Here is a 24,521-nt window from a genome sequence, read left to right on the forward strand (position 1 = left end):
GCTAAAATTACTATTGTAATTATGAAATTTAATTAGTGGTCGGGCTGATCAAAATGTTGTTATCGAGATCAATGTTTTGAGTATTAATTTAACACCCTGAATACAAAAACCTTTACCGTTGTCTCGGGGTCCTGCCTTTTAATTAGTCAATAGGACTAACTAACATCTTGTAGAAAACATCTTTGACGTTGTGTCATTGAATCATCTCGAAACTTTATAATTAATCAACATTTGATACTCAAAAACGAATCTCACCGATTGAAACACTTTAATAAATATGACTCATAATCGCATATTTTGGTTAAAATCTGACTGGGATATTCATATAGTGTTTGTAGTAAGAGGGACGTCAGTCGGTCCCACTACTCTTGCATTTCAGCGTTTTGCACCTCACAGCAACACCGACACTCCACATTAACTCATCCATTTAGCACTGCGCGTGGAACACATAGAACACCGTACTACCACAGCCAACACAGTACACACAGCCTTTGCTTTAAGCTGAGACGAGAAACACACACATTCACTCAGTATTTTGTATTAACCCGCCATTTAAAACACTCGTGACGTTTCACTAAAGGCAGCCAATCGCAGCCCGGCTGTTATAAGGACAATGGAAAGCGCTCAGCCAATCGGAGGAGTGTTCGCCGTGGCGGCAGCCAATGGAATGGAAGCCCTATTGAGAGTAATGCTAGAGGGTTGAGAGAGCAGAGTACTGCGTAGAGCTATTACATCCACATACAGCCATTGCAGTACATTCACTATCCAGACAAGACAGCGGTTAAGTGTCAGCTTGTAGACATTTCAAAGTCTAGGGTAAGTACAAAAATTGCGAGAAAAGGTCAGGAAACCATACGGTATTTAAATTTAGCTTGTAAAAGAGCAATTTTATTGGCGGGGGGATTTTTGTGAAACGTTAAAAATGAGGGTATTATCCCCTCAGAATGAAAATGAGAATAACCTTAGATTTTTAATTTAATTTGTTTTGATGTAACGTTACGCCTTGAAATTACACGAAAAATAGTCGGTTTTATTCGAGGGGCTGAAATACAGAACATTTGAAAAAATACATTTATTCAGCCTATTTCGAAATGTAACATTAAGCGGATAACTAGGTGACAGAATTGCGTACAAACAAGGTTTACGGACGGCGATAGTTGCCAGCGAGTAGCCATTGCAGCGCTTTACAAGGGATGTCTGTCAGAAGAACTATGAGAAATGATAAGAAAGAAAAAAAACTGACTAACGAAAAAATCAAAGCACAACGCCGTTGTTATGTGTATGGATTTATACGCTTGGTGATATTGAAATGACAGAGATACGGGCGAAAAAAAATTACCTCAGGAGCTGCGCTTTACTGTAATGGCTGACTGTACTCGCATAGGAAACAAGGCAAAGCCACAGAGCCATAGACAGGCGCAGTTCGCTTCAACTTTTTCAAATCGTGTTTTCTACCCCGTCGAGTTCAAAGTACGCGTTTTTCGAGGCGGAAAATAAAAATTCTATCTTTCGTCGTTCCAACCCGCGTATTTTGACATTTTTCCGTGCGTGAGAAGGGTATTAAATTGAGAGTTGAAGTGAGGTAGGTAATGCAGTCGCGCGGCTCCCCCTTATTGCAAAGCAGTGTAATGGCTGAGCGCTGACACAAAGAGAAGGAGCCATATTCTCAGTGTTATTGCATGAAGACAAGCGGCCATTGCGAGCCCACAGCAAACTCTGCACTGCACAGACCCAATGTATTACTATACACCAGGCGAATGCACAGGGCTTTTTGCGAAGGAAACAATTTCGGTCAGGAAAATCGACCCGCGCCGTTTGTTTGTCGTGTCCAAAAGCGAGCAGGAAGGCGGGTGGAGACATTTTAGGGGGACTTTCTTTCATGAAGAAGGCTTTCTCACAAAATGGAAGAAGAAATATTGCCGTCGTTGTTGACCTCCTTTCCTTCAGAGAGACAAGAGTGTGCGCCATTGCTATCTGAACGGTACATAGAGAGAAACGGGCTCTTTTCAACGGGGAACACGGCGAAAGTGGAGTCGATTATTAAGAAATTTTACGAGTTTTGCGATGTCGCGCATACTTTGGCACATAAAAGAACTTTAATTAACCAACTTATTTCTTCATTTTTAACCATTTTTAACTTTGAAAAAATACACTTTGGGAAAGTTTTAGTATTTAAAAAAACTTTTTAATGTTTCATAAGACGTTTTATTTTCAATTGCACTATTATGGAAACTCATTTTGTCGTGACATGTTTACATTATAAAACGTCAAATTCGTCGCACAGAAAAACTACATGCAAATGCGCGCCTTTGCAAATAACGTACTAAATATTAGAGTAAATAATTATTTAAAATATAGCTTTGATAATTCCAAAATAACAATTTTGTTAGTAGAGTAAAAAAAATAGTAAAAGCAACAAATTTAAATGGTACATTTGGCAAGTAGAATTTAATACTTGATTAAATTATGGATTTTCTTTTATACAATTTCAGGATATTTAGGCAAAGATGGGGAAGGATCCAACAAAACCAAGAGGCAAAATGTCGTCTTACGCATACTTTGTCCAGACCTGCAGAGAGGAGCATAAGAAGAAACACCCTGAGGCGACGGTCAACTTCTCTGAGTTTTCCAAAAAGTGCTCCGAGCGATGGAAGGTCAGTCACACCTTTCATTTACATTGTGTTAATGACCTTCCCCTCTTTTCCCAACAATGGGAAAACAATTTTTTTTTCTTCTTCTTCCCTTTCTCAGACTATGTCAGGCAAAGAAAAGGGGAAGTTTGAAGACATGGCCAAACAAGACAAGGTCCGTTACGAGAGGGAGATGAAGAACTACATTCCACCCAAAGGCGAGAAGAAAAAGAGGTTTAAGGACCCTAATGCTCCCAAGAGACCCCCGTAAGCATCTCACTTGTTCATTAAGATGCTTCGGCATTTGTGAAGGATGTAAAGTTTATAATTTTTTTTTCACATCCCCTGTTCCAACAAAGGTCCGCCTTCTTCATTTTCTGCTCCGAGTTCCGATCCAAGGTGAAAGAAGAGACCCCTGGTCTGTCTATTGGAGATGTGGCCAAGAGACTGGGTGAGATGTGGAACAAAACATCAGCTGAGGATAAGCAGCCATTTGAGAAGAAGGCAGCCAAGCTTAAGGAGAAGTATGAGAAGGTGAGAAACGATGCCACAAATAATCAACCAAAATAGCAACTGATAAATGATCTGAATATTCATAAGAAGATTCCTTGCTGAAAAAATGAATCTCATTTCCTTTTAGGACATTGCTGCCTATCGTTCTAAAGGCAAAGTGGTAGGAGGTGCAGCCAAAGCCCCTTCTAAGCCGGTCAAGGTTTAATGATGATGACGACGACGATGATGAAGATGAGGACGAGGATGACGACGATGAAGAAGAGGATGACGAGTAGATAAATAACATTTAGAGCTTAGCTTTGTTGTCTATAAAGCATTTAACCCCCTTGTATACTTTACTGATGCCATAAAATGGGTAAAATAAATAAATAAAAAACCTGAAAAGGCAAAAAAACAAAACAAAAATAACAATAAGGCTGTGTATATGCTTTGTTTTTAAACTGTACAGTTTCTTTTTTTTTCTTTTTTGTATAGTTAACACTACAGAGGTGTCATCTGTGTTCGTCCGAATGCCCCAACCCTTAATTTAGTTCTTAGTTTAATTCCTTAAAGATGGTTCCAACACCACTATCCTCGCCTGGTACAGTAAAAAAAGAAAAGGTGGGGTTGTAAAATTGTCTTGAGGTCAGTGGAGTTTTAGATGTGTGCAGCGTACAACCTAGTTTCATGTGAGGTTGTAGTTCATATCTCAATGTACTTTTGTTTTGTTTACTTTTTTTTTTTCAGATCAAATATTATCATCATTAGTAAATCGCCGTATCAAAGTTATTTTACTGTATTTTGAATACCACTGTAATTGCAGAAATGATTTAAAAAAGTAATTGTTTTGTTCTGTATGCTTCTGACATAAATAAACTTTTTTTTTAATAAAGATTTTTGTATCTTTCACTTTTCTTCATAGCATTAGATTAATTCTGGATTAATTTCTCTGCATCTTGTTGGATTGAATTTAAATGTAAGTGAATTGATCTGAAATTAGTTTGTATTCGCTATTAGATAAGTAGTTTTTGTATTTAACTCTGCTTTTTCTAATACTGCAGGTGACTGGAAGTATCTGTGGGTTTGTCATGTCTACTCTTGTCCATGTCTAAGATCACAGGTACATTATTTAGTGTAAATACATCAACAGAAGCATTTAATATACCAACATAAAAAAAAACTTATTACTAATTTAAAACTATTTTTATGAGTCAATTTGATTTCAGGCTCAATTATCTTTATATGCCTATACTGATTTATTTTCAAAGTCATCAGCATTTCATTTGGTCAGGAGATTTGAATGTATGGTTTCAGTACACTAACCAGAGAGCCAGTTTCGAGGTCGCCTTGTTTTTCGTGATAAACACAGGCTTAAAAAGAACACATGATTGTATCATCAGATGAAAGTCTCGATTAATCCGAGCCTCCTTCTGTTCATGTGGTTAAACTGCATATATTACAGCGGTATACTGCGCCATCGCATGGTCATTTTGTGGAACTGTCATTTATAAAGGCCATGACACTTCAATCAGATTATAGATCAGCATCTCTCCGACCATGCCATGATGTTCATGCCCTTATTTTTTTTTTTTAGCTCTGAGTATCTTCACTGCTTAATATACTGCCGTCCTTCTGCTACTGCGGATTGATTTTATTTTACATTACATTTACATTTATTCATTTAGCAGACACTTTTATCCAAAGCGACTTACAAATGAAGACATTGGAAGCAATCAAAAACAACAAAAAGAGCATTGATATATAAGTGCTATAACAAGTCTCAGTTAGGTTAACACAGTACACGTAGCATGAGCTTTTAAATAACATAATAAATAAAAAGAAAACAGATAGAATAAAAACAGAATAGAGCAAGCTAGTGTTAGAGGTCTTTACACACACACACACACACACACACACACACACACACAATTGCATAATAAATGAAAAGAAAATACAAAAAGATTATAAAGGTAGTTAGATTTTTTTTTTAAAGAATAGAATTAGAATAGTGAGTGCTAAAGTTATAGGGTCAAATAAAGATGGAAGAGATGTGTTTTAAGCCGATTCTTGAAGATGGCTAAGGACTCATCTGCTCGGATTGAGTTGGGGAGGTCATTCCACCAGGCGGGAACATTTAATTTAAAAGTCCGTAAAAGTGACTTTGTGCTTCTTTGGGATGGCACAATCAAGCGACGTTCACTTGCAGAACACAAGCCTGTAGAGGGCACATAGGTCTGAGTAGTATTTGTTTGGAACTGTATTCTGAAGTAAAGAAATATTTAATACAAACAGAAAAGAACATATCATTCTGTCTAATGATAAAGGCCAACGATGCAGACCACTAAACAGTATATATATAAAAAGCCTCTTTCATCCTCGTGAATTGTTCGTTCTTTGAACTGCTATGTCATCATATAGGAAGCTGGGGCTAGTTATCACAATTGTTATTACAGTGAATATTTATCGATACTTATTTTTCTGTATAGTCTTGACTACAAAGACGATAACATAATAAAACATGTATGTAATTAACCAAAGAAAAATTAACCTTAAAGTTACCTTATCGTAGATAGATAATACCATAGACATCATATAGGATGTCTATGGATAATACCCGTGTGACAACTAGCCCCGGTCAGTTTTCGAGCTGTTATCCCGACTCCTCCCACAACACGTTGCGTTCATTCATCAGTCAGCGTCTTTTCGCGGCCATGGCAACATCAGGGGGTAACGGACTGTGGACCAGTCGAACGTAAAAGTGCCTCGCTCAAAGGTAAGACATCTACCTATTTCCATGGAAACGTAGAATTAAATGCAGAACACATCTATCATATCACATGTCTTTTGTAAGATTTATAAACTAACAAGTGGACTTCATATTTTGATTCCTTGCAAATCCTTTTTGTTATCGTTGGCCTAAATCTTAAGTGTATTGCACTGTTTCCTTATGGGTAATGTAGTTCCTTATTGTAGCGAGCAGTATTTGTCTGGACTTAAAGGCAAACGGAGAAAAAACTACAAATCCCATGTAACTTAATAAGCAGGTGCGGTGACTGTTGTGCTTTTCTTTCTTTTATTTTTTTTTTACATACAACACGGCTTGATTTTATAGAGAAAATTGATTCTATGCTATTTTTAATAGTGTTTTTTCAGGTTAGTTCGTTTTTGTTTAAAGAAAAGACGAATTACATCCGTCCTGAAATGTATTTATTATGTGCTTCATGTTAAGTGTCCGAAAAACGGAACGGTCTTATTTTTACAGCCACTCTGTGCTCAGGGCAAAGGTTGATAAACCAAAGTTTAGTATCCTAATCCGTAGAGAAATTCTATCCTATCATTGTTATTGTTATCAGTGAAACCACACTCAGAGTGATTCAATCAGTAAAATTTACCTGATAAGATCGGAGTGTTTTAGTTATTTAATATAAAGTTCGTGCATTTAAAATGACCATAATTTTTGATTTGGCCCAAATTTTCTACAGTGGACAGGAAAAAAGTCCTGATGGGCAAAAACCTATGAATGCAACCTTTAATTAAATTTGTGAACATTCCAACCTTTAATTTAAAATTTGTATAATAATAAACTATTGGACATGTAAAGGTAACGCACCATCATTTATGTATTTATGGTCTCTTAATGATTTTTTCATTTTTTTTTTAAATTTACAATACAATTTTAAGAAAAGGCATATTTTGTTTTGCCCCTTTTTATCTGCTCCCCATCAGATTGAATATGGCATATTTGTATGTATGAGTGCAGCTTGCATTAATGTGCCCATACACACACTTTCAACTTGCATACACTCTTACCATCTTTAATATTATTTAATATCAGTAAAAAAGAAAAAAAGTTATACACCAAACTACTATTAAAAACAATTAATATTTAAATCTCTGTATAAATTTTAAATAGAAATGTTCACATATTCTACAAGAGGTCTGCACAGAATAGTACTACACTACACTATAAGGAAGTTGTTTTTAATGTTATAAATATTTCTCATTCTTACATCCCCAAATAAACATTCTATCTGAAGGTTTTGCTGTACATGTTCCCTGGAGCTTTTTGTTGGACAAAAAGTGTTCTGAAACAGAAGGGGACTTCTGAGATAATAGCTCTTTAAATAGTTCCTGTGTTGTATTTTGCAACATATTTTCAACAAAATTGTAGAAGAAATCTGGAAATGTGCAGAGACATTTTAATGCAGCTCTAGATGGTTTGCCAGAAGGTTCATCACTCTTCTTGTCAGAATCTCTATAAAAGTTTGATTTAGCTCACCATCATCTCTCTGTTCTTTGACATGTTTAGGACTCATGGTTTTCAATCACCCGCACGTCAAACCAGCATTTCTGATGAAGCTGTGAACTAAGGTCACATTGGAGCACTGAAGTAACGTTTGGTTTGAATATCTTTCTCACCATGAATCTGACTGAGATTTGCGACAATGCTAAGAAAGGAAGAGAATATGCACTTCTTGGGAATTATGACTCATCTATGGTGTACTATCAAGGTGTTCTACAACAGATCCACAAGCACTATCAGTCCCTCAGAGATCCTGCCCTGAAAGTCAAATGGCAACAAGTAAGGCGCTTGTATACTGTATGATTTAATCTGATATGTATTTATTTATAGTGCTGTTGCTTGTATAGGTATTAGCCAATACATACTGTGGTATTGGTACAATATATGTAATCTGAAGGACTCAAACCAATTATGCTTTCTTCCTTCTCTGAGCCCAGGTTCGGCAGGAACTGGCAGAGGAATATGAGCAGGTGAAAAGCCTTGTAAACACCCTAGAGAGTTTCAAGGTGGAAAAACCTGTGGATTTCCCCAACCCTCTGCCTGAAGAGAGCCCAAGGGACCCCGATGTGTGGCCGCCCCCTACCCCAGCTGAGCACAGGTAGAATAGGCAGCTGATTACCTAAAGCCCTGAGGAGTTCTGTCACACATCTCCTTACTTCACGCTGTCACTGTGGTGTTCACATTGTCATAAAGCACAAAATGGAATTAGCTTTGCTGCCTGAAGTGAAGACGGACATAGTTTGTGTTTTATCCAATTGTATTTACTCCATGTAACTTGTAACATCCAAGTAAAAGAACAATACCAACATGTCAGAGAAAAAAAAAAAAAACAGACTCAGAGAATTGGAAAAAGGATCACCTCCTTTTGTCAGTAATTTGTTAAACTGCTTTTGGCTTTCATTTTAACCTTTAGTCTGTTGGGATATGCCTCTGTCTCTACTAGCTTTGCAATATTTGCCCACTCTTCTTTGCAGAACTGCTTCAAGTTCAGTTCAGTTTGGTGATTAGCGTTTGTGGACTGCAGTCTTCAAGTCATTCCACAGATTTTCAATGAGGTTTAAGTCTGGGCTCTGTCTATAGGCCATCCAAGGATAATCACCTTTTTCTCCTTCAACCACTGTGTGCTCAATTTTGCTGTGTTCTTTGACTCATTGTCCTGTCGCTAGGTAAACCTTCCCTTTGACAACTTTCTGGCAGAAGGCAGCAGATTTGCCTCAAGAATTTGACAGTATTTTGTCCCATCCATTTTTTCTTCTATCCTGACTAGTGCGCCTGTCCCTGCTGCAGAGAAACACCCCATAACAGGACATTAGCACCTCCATGCTTTACTGGAGGAATGCAGTTATTTGGATGTTGAGCTGTGTTGGATTTCCACCAGACATATCGTTTGGTGTTGAGGCCAAATAATTCAATTTTAGTCTCATCTGCCTCAAAAAATCTTCACGTTGTGTTTTTTGCAAAGCCAACGTGTCTGCATGTGGTCTTTCTTGAGGAGTGGCTTTTTTCTTGTAGTCCTCTCATACAAGCCACATATTTGGAGAATTTGTGTTATTGTTGTCATATGCACACAATGCCCACTCTTTGTCATAAATTCCTGTGACTGCTTCAGAGTTGTTATAGTCCTCTTGGTAACCTCTCTGAGCAGTGTCCTCCTGGCTCTTTCATCCAGTTTGGAGAGACGTCCTGATCCAGGGAGGCTCTGTGTTGTACCAAATACCTCCCACTTCTTATTAATAGACTACACTGTGCTTCTAGGCATTGATAAAGCCTTTGATTTTTTTTGTATCCATCTCCTGATTTGTTCCTGTCCATAACTTTATCCCGTAGATCTTTTGAAAGTGCCTTTACACCTGTAGTTGATTGTTTGCTTCAGTTGAACTACCACTGACTGAAATTCTCCAGGAAAGCTCTTTTCATGCTGAGCTAATCAAAATTGAGAGTCAAATGGCTTTATGTGCCATTGAGAAGTGATTAACTACACCTGATTGTACGCTGGCAGTATATATATTGTCACGGGGTGAAGAACCACTCGACAAGAGGTACGTGAAATCAAAAGCCCCGGAGGGTGGGTTTATTGAAAAGTGAAGGGTGCCTGGTGAAGTGTCCTGATCTGCTTTCCGCTGGTTGGTGCTCCCCGTGTGCTCTCCGTGCTCCTCTGTGCCAATCAAGGGGAAAGTGGGTGTCCAGACGTGCTCCAAAGGGTGTGGGCTGTCGGTCACTCGCTGCTTTCTGTGGGGATAGGAGAGAGGGGTTAGTCCAGCTTTGCGTTCTGCTTGAGAACCTCTTCTCAGTGCAACATGTGCTGCTTTTCACTGTGCTGGCTGATGGGGAGCAGCTGTGACCGATCAGCCGGTGACGAGGGCGTGCAGGTGTTTTGGTTTGGTTTCCAGGGCGACGCTGATTCCTCTGGGAGTGCTCGTCACATCCCCCCCCCCTAAGCGTCGTTCTGGTCCTGCGAAGACATGTAGAAAGTAGGGGTGAGATTAGGGGAGGGTGGGGAATGACCCCTGACAGACCTGCATAAGCTGTCCAGATCCGGGAGAGGCCATCGGCGTTCGCGTTGGCGGCCCCAGCTCGATGGCGGACTTCGAAGTGGAAGTCCTGGAGCGCTAGGAACCAGCGAGTCACCCTGGCGTTGGTGTCCTTGGCGCGGGCCATCCACTGTAGGGGTGCGTGGTCGGTTACCAGGGTGAACTTGCGGCCCAGGAGGTAGTACCGGAGCTCCAGGACTGCCCACCTGATGGCCAGGGCTTCCTTCTCCACAGCGGCGTATTTCCTCTCGGCGGGGGACAGCTTCCTGCTGATGTAGATGATCGGATGCTCCTCACCTTCCTGAATTTGGGAGAGGACCGCTCCTAGTCCTGTGTCGGAAGCATCCGTCTGCAGCAGGAAGGGGCAGCTAAAGTCCGGGGCGCGGAGTACCGGCGAGGACGTGAGTGCTGCTTTCACCTGGGAGAAGGCTTCTTCCGCCGACGGGGTCCAGCATACTTTCTCCGGCTGCCCCTTCCTGGTCAGGTCTGTCAGGGGGGCGGCTAAAGAGGAGAAGTTGGGGATAAAACAACGATAATAACCCGCCAACCCCAAGAAGGCTCGTACCTGGGTCTTTGTCTCCGGTCTTGGTGCGGCGTGGATGGCCTCAACTTTCTTGTCTTGCGGCCGGATGAGTCCTCGGCCGACTTGATAGCCCAGGTACTTGGCCTCAGAGAGGGCTAGGTGGCATTTTCGGGGGTTGGCGGTAAGTCCAGCCCGCCGGAGCTCCGAGAGCACCCCCCGCAGACGATCCAGATGTTCGTCCCACGCCTCGGAGTGGACCACGACGTCATCCAGGTAGGCGGCCGCGTAAGCTTGGTGAGGCCGCAGGAGGATGTCCATCATCCGCTGGAACGTCGCGGGGGCCCCATGTAGGCCGAAGGGAAGGGTCCGGTACTGCCAGTGGCCACTGGGGGTGGAGAAGGCGGTTTTCGGCTTGGCGGCCTCGGAGAGCGGTACCTGCCAATAGCCCTTGGTTAGGTCTAGGGTGCTGATATACCGGGCCCTTCCTAGCCGGTCCAGCAGTTCGTCCACCCGAGGCATGGGGTACCCGTCGAATTCGGAGACTTCGTTCAGGCGGCGGAAGTCGTTACAAAAGCGGAGGGTGCCATCCGGCTTTGGGACCATCACAATGGGGCTGGACCACGGACTCCGGGATGGTTCTATTACCCCCAACTTTAGCATCTGTTGGACCTCTTCCTCAATAGCCTGCCGACGAGCCTCCGGGACTCGGTAGGGCCGTTGCCTAACGACGACTCCTGGGGGCATCCGGATATGGTGTTGAAGCACGTTGGTCTGCCCGGGCTGAGAGGAGAACACATCCTGGAACTGACTGACCAGGTGCTGCAGCTCCGTCTTCTGGGCAGCCGAAAGGTGGGGGTTGATATCCACAACCACGGGCTCGGTGAGGCTTAGGGCAGCTACTTGGTCCCGGGTCCCCACCCATTTCTTTAGGAGGTTGACGTGGTAGAGTTGCTCCGCCTGCCGTCGTCCCGGCTGTCTCAGGCGGTAAGTGACCGGTCCAACCCTCTCGACGACCGAGTAGGGCCCCTTCCAGGAGGCCAGAAATTTGCAGGCGGAGCTGGGGACCAGGACCATGACGCGGTCTCCCGGTTGGAACTCCCGTGGCTGGGCTGTCCAGTCATAATGATGTTGCTGCGCTTGTTGGGCCCTGGTGAGGTGTTCCCGGACTAACGGCATCACTCGGTCGATCCGTTCCCTCATTTGCCGGACATGTTCGATGACGGTACGATGCGGGGCCGGCTGCTGCTCCCACGCTTCCCGGGCCACGTCCAAGAGGCCCCGGGGTTGACGGCCAAACAGGAGCTCGAAGGGGGTGAAGCCAGTTGAGGCCTGGGGAACTTCGCGGATCCCGAAGAGCACGTAGGGGATCATGAGGTCCCAATCCCGCTTGTCCTCTGCCGCCACACGTCTGAGCATTTGCTTGAGGGTCTGGTTAAATCTCTCTACGAGGCCATCAGTCTGGGGGTGATAAACAGTGGTCCTCAACTGCTTCACCCGCAGCAGCCGGCAGAGGTCAGCCATTAGCCGGGACATAAAGGGGGTTCCCTGGTCAGTCAGGATCTCTGAGGGGAGGCCGACTCGGCTGGCCAGCAGAAACAGCTCCTGGGCAATGGACTTTGCGGTGGCCTTCCGCAGGGGGACTGCTTCTGGGTACCGGGTGGCATAGTCGACGATGACCAGGATGTGCTCATGCCCTCGGGCAGACTTCGGCAACGGCCCCACTATGTCCATTCCAATCCGCTCGAAGGGCACCTCGATGATAGGCAGCGGGATGAGCGGGCTGGGGGGAGGAGTCCGGGGCGACGTGGCCTGACAGGTCGGGCAGGCCTGGCAGAACCGCTTTACCTCGGCGTCCAGGCCCGGCCAATGGAAACGGTCGCGGATGCGTTGGGCAGTATTGGCTGCCGCGAGGTGTCCTGCCATGGGGTGGGAATGGGCCAGCTCCAGAATGGTCTCGGTCTTGGCACGAGGCACAACTAGTAACTTTTTCTCCTCCCCCCTGCGCTGGGTGACACAATACAGCAGGCCATTCTCTACGACAAAATGTGGGAGAGGGTGGGGCCGGGGGAGGACGTCCTCTCCATCCACGACTCGCACCTGGCTCCAACAGTGCTTGAGTCGGTCGTCCTCCCGCTGTTCCTTGGCGAAAGAGCCCCCTCCAGCGGCCTGTTGGTAGACATCATAAAACAGATTAGTAGATTGGGAGGGGGCCTCACCTTCTCTCCCACTGTCGGAGACGAGCAGGGTCGGTCGGCGGCGGGGTCCAGGCGGCCGCCTCGGACTTCGACGGTTCCCCTTGGGGCTGGCAGGCTGGGTAGCGGCGGACAGCAGCTTCTCGAAGCCGGGCCAATCCCTTCCAAGCAGTACGGCCACCGGCAGGTCCTTCACTAGGCCTACCTCCACTGGCCAGGTGCCTTGGGGGGACGAAATGACCATTTCACGGGCCGGTACTTGACGAGTGTCTCCGTGCACACAGGTAATCGGTAGGAAGTTTTTCCGGCCGCTTCGCGGGGCGCACAGCCGCGCCTGGATGAGGGTGACCGCACTGCCTGAGTCCAGCAGGGCCCGGAACCGTCTTCCATCCACCTTCACATCTGCTTCGGGGGCTCCCGCCGGCACCCGTTGGTGAAGGATGCAGCCTGCCAGCCAGGCTCGCGGAGGCGACGGTGGTTCGGCACTTGGCATGGGCTCATCTCGCGGTGGGGGAACTGTCGGCCTGCTGACGGGTCGCGCGGTGCCTTCGAGCGGGCGTCGCTCCTGGACCACCCTCCGGGGGAATGGCGGCAGCCGGTCCCCTGCCCCGCTGGGATGAACGGCATCCGCCAGCTCGATCGCCTCCACTAGTTCCCGGACGTCACGTGGGTCCCTCATGCCGACGGCCTGTCGGTGGGCGCGAGGTAGTGCGCGCAGGAGGCGATCGACCACCACTCGTTCCGCTACCTGTGTTGGTGTGGGGTTTCCTGCCAACAGCCAGTGCTGGGCGAGGCGGCTGAGTTCGGCTGCCTGGGCACGGGCTGGCACCCGGGGCTTGTATTCCCACTCGTGGAACTGCTGGGCGGCACTTACAGGGGAGAGGCCCAGCCTCGCCAGGATCTCTCGCTTCACTTCGACATAACTGTCGGCACTCGTCAGGGGGAGCGAGAAGTAAGCCCTCTGTGCTTCACCGGTGAGTAGGGGTGCCAGCGCACGCGCCCACTCGTCCTCTGGCCATCCCTCTCGGTGGGCAGTGTTTTCGAAGACCTGAAGGAAGGCTTCCACATCGTCATCGGCCGTCATCTTGGGCAACAGACGGGTGGCTTGTGCCCGAGGCTCAGGTAGCGGAACGCGCTGGGCCGCGGCCGCCCGGACGGCGGCGAGTTCATCCTCCGTCCTGCCCAGGCGAGTGGCGAGGTGTTCCGCTATTTGCTGCTGGCGGATGCTAACCTCAGCGAGGCGTTGTAAGACGTCCTCCATCGCGGGGCCGCGCGTGCCGCCTTCCGTGGTGCTGCTGACAGAAAGCAAAAAAAAAATTAGGAGTTGGGGCGGTGACCTTGTCGGTGATTCCTCACTGTTCTGCCCGCATTCTCCACCACTGTCACGGGGTGAAGAACCACTCGACAAGAGGTACGTGAAATCAAAAGCCCCGGAGGGTGGGTTTATTGAAAAGTGAAGGGTGCCTGGTGAAGTGTCCTGATCTGCTTTCCGCTGGTTGGTGCTCCCCGTGTGCTCTCCGTGCTCCTCTGTGCCAATCAAGGGGAAAGTGGGTGTCCAGACGTGCTCCAAAGGGTGTGGGCTGTCGGTCACTCGCTGCTTTCTGTGGGGATAGGAGAGAGGGGTTAGTCCAGCTTTGCGTTCTGCTTGAGAACCTCTTCTCAGTGCAACATGTGCTGCTTTTCACTGTGCTGGCTGATGGGGAGCAGCTGTGACCGATCAGCCAGTGACGAGGGCGTGCAGGTGTTTTGGTTTGGTTTCCAGGGCGACGCTGATTCCTCTGGGAGTGCTCGTCACAATATATATGTTTATGTATGTGTATTTGTTTCAGGATTCTTTGATTAAAACATTTTTTAAGTGTCTTTGCTGTAACTTTTGACCAATTGAATGCTTCCTTGCATCCAATGTATTATACAGACATTATATACATCTATAAATTATATTGACTAAATTGATAAAAAAAATCAACCCTGATATCAACCCTGTGATATCACACTGTCTGGTCATAGGGGACCTGTCCAGGTGAAGAAGCCAATGACTGTATCAAAGCCCCAGAGAAAAGACTCCCCTGGAATGCAGCATCGTGGACCCATGGGGAGAGGCCAGCCAAACGTGAAATCAGAGAGGCCCAACACCCGCGACGGCCGTGGAAATAAACCTAAGGATGAAAAAGTAAGTTATTCAAACTATTGGGCTGAATGTACAAACTGAGGAATCTTAGTCTGAATTGGAATTATGGTTAATTTAGTTTCAGGATTTCTAAGTACCTATTATCATATGTTGCAGCAATGTGTCCTGCCTGTCTGTGTTTTCAGAGTAAGAAGAATGCCCAGGAGGGTGCTGCTGATGTGGAACAGAGGAAGTTTGATGGCGCAGGCTATGACAGCGATCTGGTGGATGCGCTGGAGAGGGACATTGTGTCCCGGAATCCCAATATCCACTGGTATTGTGCCATTTTAGTGCTAGTAAGGACTTAGCAGAACATAGTATACAAAATAAATGTTTTATACACTTATGTTGCTCATTTGCTATAATTAAATTGAATTATGTGTGATATTTCATTACTTTGCACTCTAGATGTTGAGTGAAAAACTGGGCATGGCACAATCATGAATTTGTGCTGTTGATTAATTGTCAAACCAATAATCGTGATTAACGATTTAATTGTCTGTTGTGCTCCTGTCCCTTACAGTATGAGCCTAATACATTATTTAAAAAAATGTATAGGCCCATTTGATTTGCTTTAATGCAGTGACAATCTATTTTAAAACTGAAGATATTTCTCTTTAATTTTGGTACAATTAACATTCACACAGGAGCCCACTGATAATGGGTGAATATTAATTTTGAGGTTTATGCACTTACATTTCCCTTTTTGAATGACAAACTGCAATTAAAATGTAAACTGCACAATTATCATGCTTCTCTCAAATTCAAAATGAGATCAAATAATAACTAATAACTACTCATAACTAAAGTACTGAGTGTCAGTGCACTTTTACTCACATATTTATTCATTAGCTAGTTTGATTATGCTTTCAGCATCTAATATGAGTTAGAACTTTAATTTCAAATCCAAATTTTTTTTTTTTTTTTTTTTTTTTTTTTTTAGTAATCTTTCTGTCTATAAAAATCAAATGCAAATGCAAATCAGCCCTGAGAATGTGAAAATCCTCTGGGCTTAGGAATTGGCTGAATAAATGGCGATGCAGTAAGTTTAGTTTTCATACTTGACCAGACAGATAAGTAGCATGTTGAGTCAGCGACAGCTGTCAGTCACAGTGGCAGTTAGTGATTCAGTGCTGGACGGTGATTCAGGCAAGCTGTCACGTGTTACTGTTCCTGCAGGGATGACATCGCAGATCTGGAAGATGCCAAAAAGCTGCTGAGAGAGGCAGTGGTCCTGCCTATGTGGATGCCAGACTTCTTCAAGGGGATCCGCCGCCCGTGGAAGGTTAATATGTTAGATGACACCTGATGCCAGAGTTTGACATCTGAGCATACGCGCATATGGATTCATAGTCTGTCAATACTAAGTTTTTGCCAACATTTATTTGCCCATTTGTTTCCATTTCTGGTGAGCATGGTTTTTAGTCCAGCAGGGGGCGCAGTTATACTAGATAATTATGTAGGACAGAAAGCACATTCTTCAAAGCGGTGCTGTATCTTTAGTCACAGATTGAGTATGGCTAATATATTTCACCTTCAGTTTGTTTTCCACACGCCATCTGTTTTATTGAAGTGTTTTTATCTCAAACCATCAGCTGCATCTTTGTGTTTTAAATGTGTGCCCATGTGAAGTCATCTTGTTTTTAAACTATCAGGGGGTGCTGATGGTGGGCCCTCCAGGCACAGGGAAGACCATGTTGGCTAAAGCGGTTGCGACCGAATGTGGCACAACATTTTTCAATGTGTCGTCCTCCACGCTGACCTCAAAGTACAGGGGAGAGTCTGAGAAACTGGTGCGGCTCCTCTTTGAAATGGTGAGCCAACATATCATTTGATATTGATTTAGGATCAGGAGTTAACTAGGCCTCAGGGCACAAATCATCGAAAATGTCCCAGATATTTAAAATGTTACATTTACACAGCTGGATGACACTCTGTGTTATATAAGGGAAATATTATTTAGTTCGTCAGTCAGTTAGACAACAATATGCCTTCATAAAAACAAACAAAATACCACCGAAAATAGATTTTGATTTTAAATTAAAGGGCAAATGTGCTGTGTGTTTTCTAGAGGAAAAAATGAGTTTGTTTGATAAAGGAAACAAATAGAGAACACGTACGCCCTCATGAAATGTAAAAGTACTCATAAAGGTCAGTGTTGATTTTACATAAATGGAAATATGCTGTGTTTTGTTAGGAAAATGTTAGCAAGTTATGTAGAAACTGTAGTCAGTCAGTCAGTTAGTTAGCCAGTTAGTTAGTTATGCCGTCAGGAAAGCCAAAAAAATGGGCATTACAATGTTTTATTAGAGAAAATGTTTTGTCAGTTAGTTAGGTTGCCTGTTTGTTAGAGAAAAAAATTAAATATGAAATGTGAATAGAAAAAACTCTGACACAACTGAATGACACATTGTTTATTTATATAAGAAAAAAGGCTAGTTAGTTAGTTATTTCATAAAAAAAAAAAAAAAAAAATCCCGACTGATGGAGTTAAAAATAATTAACATTATATTTAATAAACTAAAAAAGTTGGTCATGTTATAGTCTATATTGTCTTTACCAGATGTTTGCGCTTCTTCTTCTAATTTTTTATTTATTTTTTGCTTTAACAGGCTCGTTTTTATGCTCCTGCAACTATTTTTATTGATGAGATTGACTCTATTTGTGGGAGGCGGGGCACCTCAGACGAACATGAGGCCAGTCGCCGAGTGAAGTCAGAATTACTCGTGCAGATGGATGGTGAGTTTTGTCTAGTAGGCGACTCTGTTATGATATTATATTGAATGATGTAGCCTTATTTGAACACTCACCCATGTAATGGCATCAGGCGTAGGAGGTGCGCAAGAGAATGATGATCCCTCTAAAATGGTAATGGTCCTGGCTGCCACTAACTTCCCCTGGGACATTGATGAGGCTCTAAGAAGACGACTGGAGAAGAGGATCTACATTCCACTACCCACTGGTAATCTAACACCCTCACGCACAAGCGCCCATCAACAGGAAAACGTTCTCCAGGCAGTCACGGCTCTTCGGATTTCTCCATACATGTCACCCACTCATAAATGAACCAGCCTGACTAATTTCTCTCCATTCACACTGTGCTGTGTAGTTCAGTTAGTTAGTCATTGCTCACGAGCTTTCATTGTCTAATGCAACTCCTTTGTTATAGTAACAGGGCCTGGATTTTTGCATTTTAAATTGTGAAAATATGTCACATTTTAAAAAGGTCACATTTCTCCTAAAAATGTAAATCATGTAAATACAAACAAAAGGAAGTTTATTTCTAGGAACATGAAGATGTTTCTAATTGTGCCATTTTTTTCCCTGACACATAAGCACATTTTGAAATATGAATAATTAAAATCAAAATAACAAAGGCATTTGCAAATACTTTATAATAAAATTATCATTTTTGTTTTGTTTTGTTTTCATTGCTTATTTAATATAACTTAAATAAAATAATCAAATTTAAATTAAATAAAAAAAAATATTTAATATATTTCCTGGAAAATAAGTCGCATGAGTCGGATCGGTTCAAAACTGCTTTGTGGAGAGAAACAAAAAACAAATAAGTTATTAAATTCAGAAATAATGTAAAATACCAGGTAAATAATTACAAATAAAAGAAATATAATGTTACATTTTACAAACATTATATAAAAATTATTATTCTAGTTCTCCTTACTCCACAACAAATAACATTTAATAGTTTTCATAGAAGAACAAGGATTGAAAAAAAAAAAAATTAGTGGCATTCAAAATAAACAACATTTATTTTAAACATCAAGCTTAAACAAATTTATTTAAAGTGAAACTAAAACTATGATGATAAAAAAAATTATAAAATGATCAGATGATAAAAATTCTAAAATACCAACTTTTCATCAAACAATTACTGGACTCCACAGCTCAAGGACGGGCAGAACTCTTAAAGATCAACCTAAGGGAAGTGGAAGTGGCATCTGATGTGGATCTGACCCTCATCGCTGAGAAAATTGAGGGTTATTCAGGAGCTGACATCACCAACGTCTGCAGGTACAGTATGTTTTCAGGATTACAGATAACACCTTGTCCTAACTGAACATGATGTGACAGGTTTCAAGCATCAAGTCATTTTTGTACTCTTGCTAAAAATGTAATGCGGTGTAAAAAGTCCAAAATCACAGCCAAAAAGAACATATTCAAGCTCAACAGTGCTTGCCTTTATTTTATTTCTTTATTTTTTCCTTTCTTTTCACCCCTCCATTGTTGCAGAACATTCCTGAAGAGAAGAGCCATCTTGAACCATGCAACAAGATTTTGTTGTTTCGTGGACTTATTCGTCCCATTAATCAATTTAGTATGGGGTTATATGTTTTGTTTTTGCATAATAAGGGAGAGGAGAAAGTATTTACCATCTTGCACTTGGATTCGGTTTACTCAAAAATGGGAAATTGCTGAAAATTTACCCTGATCTTCTGATGTAGATGAGTTTGTTTATTCATCAGATCACATTTGGAGAAATTTAGCATTAAATCACTTGCTCAACAATGGATCATCAGCAGTGAATGGGTGCCGTCAAACAGCTGATTAAAAACATCACAATGATCCACAAGACTCCAGTCTATCAGATAACAGTGTGAGGCAAAAAAACATTGTTTGTAATAAATACCTAGAAACAGTTTTAACTACAAACCACTGCTTCCAGATAAAATACGTCCTCCATCCATGATATTGCCTTCTCCAGTGAGAAAGTCATCTTAAATCATTCTGAATCATGAAAGAAATATGCACAGATCCCACATTGTTATAAGCAAATGGTGCCAAAACAGTTCGAAACAAATATGTTGTTGGATTTTTATGTGAGAGGACAACAGGGAATTGACTTGGATTGATAGTGGACTATTTTTGCCAGAAGCAACAGTTTAATGATGGATTTGTTTATTAAAAACAGTTCAGAAGACATGAAATGATTAAGTGAGTCATGTGGGTTAATTGTGGATTTATAATGTTGTTTTTGCAGCTGTTTGGATTCTTATTCTGATGGCACCCATTCACTGCACAGAATTCATTAGTAAGTAAATGATGCCATGCTAAATTTCTCAGAATCTGTTTTAATGAAGAAACAAACTCATCTACATTTTGGATGGCCTGAGTGTGAGCAGATTTCGGTGTGTACTATTCCTTTAAATGAAGCTTCATGCTCCAAACATAAATTGATGGTGTTGGTTTGACTTTGTGCATCTGTGCTCTCAGAGATGCATCGATGATGGCGATGCGACGGAGGATCCAGGGTCTGAGTCCGGAGGAGATCCGTGCTCTCTCTAAAGATGAGCTGCAGATGCCAGTCACCATGGAGGACTTTGAGCTTGCACTCAAAAAGATCTCAAAATCCGTCTCGGCTGCAGACCTGGAGAAATACGAGTCCTGGATGTCTGAGTTTGGGTCTGTGTAAAAACAAAAGACAGCTACAAGATAAGTGACAATGTGGGAGAACACATTGTGGACCAATACTTGAGAAAAGGGCACCGTTTTATGTTTCAAGACATTTTAATATGCAAAGATGATACAGAAAACTAGTCAAACCAGTGTTCTGATGCATTTGGACATGTTTGGATTAAAAAATTTGCACCCTCATTTGTCAGAAATGCACCACCAATTGTGTATGACACTGAGCCACATTTATTTGTTCCTAGCATCAGTTTCAAGTGTTTCTAACTTCATTCTCTGCTAACAGATGGAAATCACTTGTGTTGCTAATGACCTGTCTTAAGTTTCAAAACTGAAACGCCTGTGAAAATGATACTTGACAAGGGAGACCAGCATAATCCTGGTGCTGTGCTGGATGTTTTTTTAACGTTTACTAGTGTGTAGACATTCATATGTGCTGTGTTCTTTTATTTGTTTTACTTGATAGTTCTAATAAAATTAACATTTGTTCTCTACCTATTTAATGTCAAAATGTACTTATGTTCTTTTAAAATAAAAACTGTTTTAGGATTTACTTAGTATTTTTTTTTGTCAGATATTGCTAGTAATAAAAAAATAATAATCCAAGAAACTGCAATTAATGAATTGATTTAAACATGAAATTCTGAAATGGAAAGACAGAAACTGTATTTTATAATGATACTAAATACAAATAGATAAAAAAAAAAGATAAAAAAATTTTTTTTTACAGTTTGCATATGATTTAGCAGTGCATGATGTTCCAAAGAAAAACATTATCTTCATAATCTTTCATCAAAATATAATAACTTGGTCTAGCTCTGAAACAAACAAAAAATTGTTTCGGATGATGTCATCAAGACTGCAGGCTTTGGCATAATATCAACAGATTAATTCGAACTCCGTCTACTTTTTGTTAACCAAGTAATTTTTAGTGGATAAAATGAAGTCCCACCCTTCTTGTTTTTCTTCTTACATTAGCAAAATTTCTGTATAATTTCACAGACTAAAAAGGACTGTTGTCTATTGTCAATAGTGAAGCATAGCTTGCAAGTCTCTTTTCTACCAAGCAGGATTCTGCTGGCGAATCTGAGTGAAACCATTGTGAAATTTGTGTAGTGAAACCCTCTTCTCTCACAAGAACTTTCCAATTGCATGGATTCCTATTGAAATGACTAGAATTCACCTGCAAAAATTTGCCGAACAATGATAAATGTTACCACACATTTACAAGTTACAAATTGGAATCATTGTCCAAAATGTCACAAATAAAAAATCATTTTACAACTGGAACTCTGCCATCAAACACATCTGATGTTCAAGCATTTACAGTTTTTATGACAGCTTAGTAGATACCAGATCTGGATCCATGATGGGCGATGAGTTTGTGAATTTGTTCTTGTGTCCTACAGCAGCAGAAGTGTGTGACTCAGTCGTCTGGAGGGAGGACGGGGGGGAAGAGGATGACTCTGTTGTTGTGGACCGTGCTGTGTGAGCGTGGGCGGTGTGTGGAGTTTATTGTTTTCTGACAACATCAGAGTTAATGCGCTGACCGTCATGATGTGTTGTCTTCCCGAAGCGAAGTTTCCTGATTGTTATGAAATTGTCTATTGTTCTTTTTTTATTTTTTCTCCTTCACCCAGTTTTGGCCAGCATTAGAAGTCACAAACTGACAGTACTAAACTAGCATGGCGCAGCATCATACCATCACAGATAGCATCCAGTTAAATTGATCAGCAGGTTTTGAGTTTGTGTGGATCCAGATGGACATGGCAACTAGTTTATATCCAAAGAGAGTGAGTGGGAATGAATCATAAGTATGGACAACAGTACGACCGGCTGACGAGAGGCCAGGTGATGGCATGACGTGGCATTAGTGTGGTAGAAATCGAGAATAAAAGTTAATACTTGTTCTGAAGCATATGGCTCTTTAAAGGCCACTACACATGGCTATAACACAGACATGCTGCTCTTATGTTCTCTGGTGATTTATCTTCACTGAGTATGTAGTTCTGGGGGAAAAAAAATTATGTAAAAAGCTGTACACATTTCATACGTATGCTTTTATCTGTGTCAACAGCATATTTATACATGTTAATCTAATATAATTAAAAATTAAACTAATGTCCAAAAATGATCTATACTGAAAATGCTTCCAATAATTCCAATAAGAGTTATATACACTTACTGGCCAGACAAGGGAGGATGGATCCATGCCTTCATGTTCTTTACGCCAAATCCTGACCCTACCATCTGAATGTCACAGCAGAAATCAAGACTCATCAGACCAGGCAACTTTTTTCCCAATCTTCTGTTGTCATTTTGGTGAGCTTGTGCGAATTGTAGCCTTCGGTTCTTAACTGACAAGAGCGGCACCCGGTGCGGTTTTCTGCTGCTGTAGCCCATCTGCTTCAGGGTTTGACGTGTTGTGCGTTCAGAGATGGTATTCTGCATAACTTGGTTGTTAATCTGTTAATCTGTTTTTTTTTTTTTTTTTAGATCTGGTGGTTTTTATATATATATATACATATAAACCTGCAGAGTCATTACATCTGTTGCATTTAGATAGAAAGATGTGTTTATTAAATAACTCTACATAAATTTGTATTTGTTAATGGCACCATATCCGCACAAAAGCGTTTGAAGACATTTTCTGTAGGATAGACACATGCAAACTCTGTACTGAAGATATAAATGCCTTTTGTGTGAATATTTGTGGTTTCTATAATGGGCGTTTGAGAATTCACAGTTTTATGTACTGCATTCTGAGAAACTCAGATGATTTTATGCTCTGAAAGTTAATCTGGTGGTTTTGAGAGCAAGGAGAGTTTCAAGAAGGCTTCTGTGCTGCACTTGATACTTCTTTGCATTGTGTGCTTCTGCTCTCGGTTTCAGACCTCAGCTGTGTTGCAGTTTCTAATATGTCCCACGAGATTATGCTTTTGTCGGTTGTTGCTCTTCATCACCAAATTTCCTGTTTTACACATGTGAGCCCCAGTGCCTTAGAGAGAACAGAGTTTCCTGAAATGAATACACACTGCAATACGACCTGTTTGAAACCCTGTGGGACGGTCTCAGGAAGGCCTGCATAGGTAATAACATTCAATCTTTGTTGAATTTTATTGAAACTGAGGGCAATTACTTATCTCGGATGGTGATCATACCATCTGACATACAGTAGAACTAATCTGTAATGTCAATATTTTCCTATTTGTGTGTATATATAAACACTTTCTTGCTGTTCTTTTCCCACATTACCGGATGGAACTGTCATTCTTGGGCTGCTGGCCATAGTCAGTGACAGAGCCAAAATTCTAATCGCTAGGGTCTCCCTCTCATCAGACCAACCCAGCATGTTCAGCTATGCTAGACTGCTGTGCTCTGACATTGTTAGCGAGATACAGGATATCCCTGAAGGGGAGAGACAGCTAAACAATCTCAGACATAATCAACATTGTTTGTTAACAAACAGTAAGCCAGAAATTCTTCTCGATGATAACGCCCCACGCCCAACAGACAACAGTACATCGTGAGCCCTTGTCAACATTTCCACCCCTAAATATGGATGTAGAGTACTCCGAACATATGCTTGAATAGCAAATAGTAATATTAAACACTTCCAGTAAACGTACTGAACTGCCAAGTTCAGAGTCAAACCTTCAATCCTGCAACTACTAATGGAATAAAAGCACACATGTGTGTAGGACTATAGGACTTATAAATAATATAGTCCTATTATTTAAGGGCAGTCGGAGGCCTTGTTTATATCAGTATCATGGACATCAGTGTTATTTTAGTATCAGTGAGATACTATAAGAGTTTTTAAATTTTTTTTTAAAGTTTTTGTCTTTTTACAAGACAAACATAAATAAAAATAATAATAAAATAGACCAAAAACACAACTAAACTACTAACATTTTGTCATTTTGATTAATACATCTATATATATTTTTTATTTATTTTTTTTAAATTAATTTTCAGTTTCAGTTTAAGTCATAGTACATCTATGTTAAACTAAATGAAAAGGGGAAATGTTGTTTTGGTTACTAGCGAAAAAAAAACAATTCACATTTTATTTTAAATCACATTTTTTCATGTTATTAAAATGTTTGTTCTAGCCCTATAATAACCCTGAAGCAGTAAAATACTCCAAAGCCTCTAGGCCATGATGTCCATGTGCAATCTGCCCTATTATTGTTCCAAATAATAACTGCTATTTGAGTTTGTGTTATTCTTTCAATAGGACCTGCTTCCTA

At 41.9% G+C, this 24,521-nt stretch overlaps 1 protein-coding gene and 1 pseudogene across 2 annotated transcripts; both read left to right on the forward strand.

Moving 5' to 3' along the window:
- Positions 1–665: 665 nt before the first annotated feature.
- LOC113083114 (high mobility group-T protein-like) lies at positions 666–4,006 on the forward strand (annotated as a pseudogene).
- Positions 4,007–5,746: 1,740 nt separating this feature from the next.
- On the forward strand, positions 5,747–20,817 carry LOC113083115 (katanin p60 ATPase-containing subunit A-like 1). Of its 2 annotated transcripts, XM_026254376.1 has the most exons (11): positions 5,747–5,895; positions 7,432–7,704; positions 7,863–8,023; positions 14,679–14,841; positions 14,985–15,112; positions 16,018–16,123; positions 16,494–16,652; positions 17,451–17,577; positions 17,666–17,800; positions 18,747–18,873; positions 20,074–20,272. In XM_026254376.1, the coding sequence occupies exons 2-11, from the start codon at positions 7,543–7,545 to the stop codon at positions 20,270–20,272; spliced, it is 1,467 nt and encodes a 488-aa protein (XP_026110161.1). In that variant the 5' UTR covers positions 5,747–5,895; positions 7,432–7,542. The 2 variants fall into 2 exon arrangements, with proteins under 2 accessions (XP_026110161.1, XP_026110162.1); XM_026254377.1 differs by lacking the exon at positions 5,747–5,895 and having other exon boundaries at positions 7,543–7,704; positions 20,074–20,817.
- Positions 20,818–24,521: the final 3,704 nt, after the last annotated feature.

Source organism: Carassius auratus, unplaced genomic scaffold (assembly GCF_003368295.1).
Source record: "Carassius auratus strain Wakin unplaced genomic scaffold, ASM336829v1 scaf_tig00037315, whole genome shotgun sequence".
NCBI lineage: Eukaryota > Metazoa > Chordata > Actinopteri > Cypriniformes > Cyprinidae > Carassius > Carassius auratus.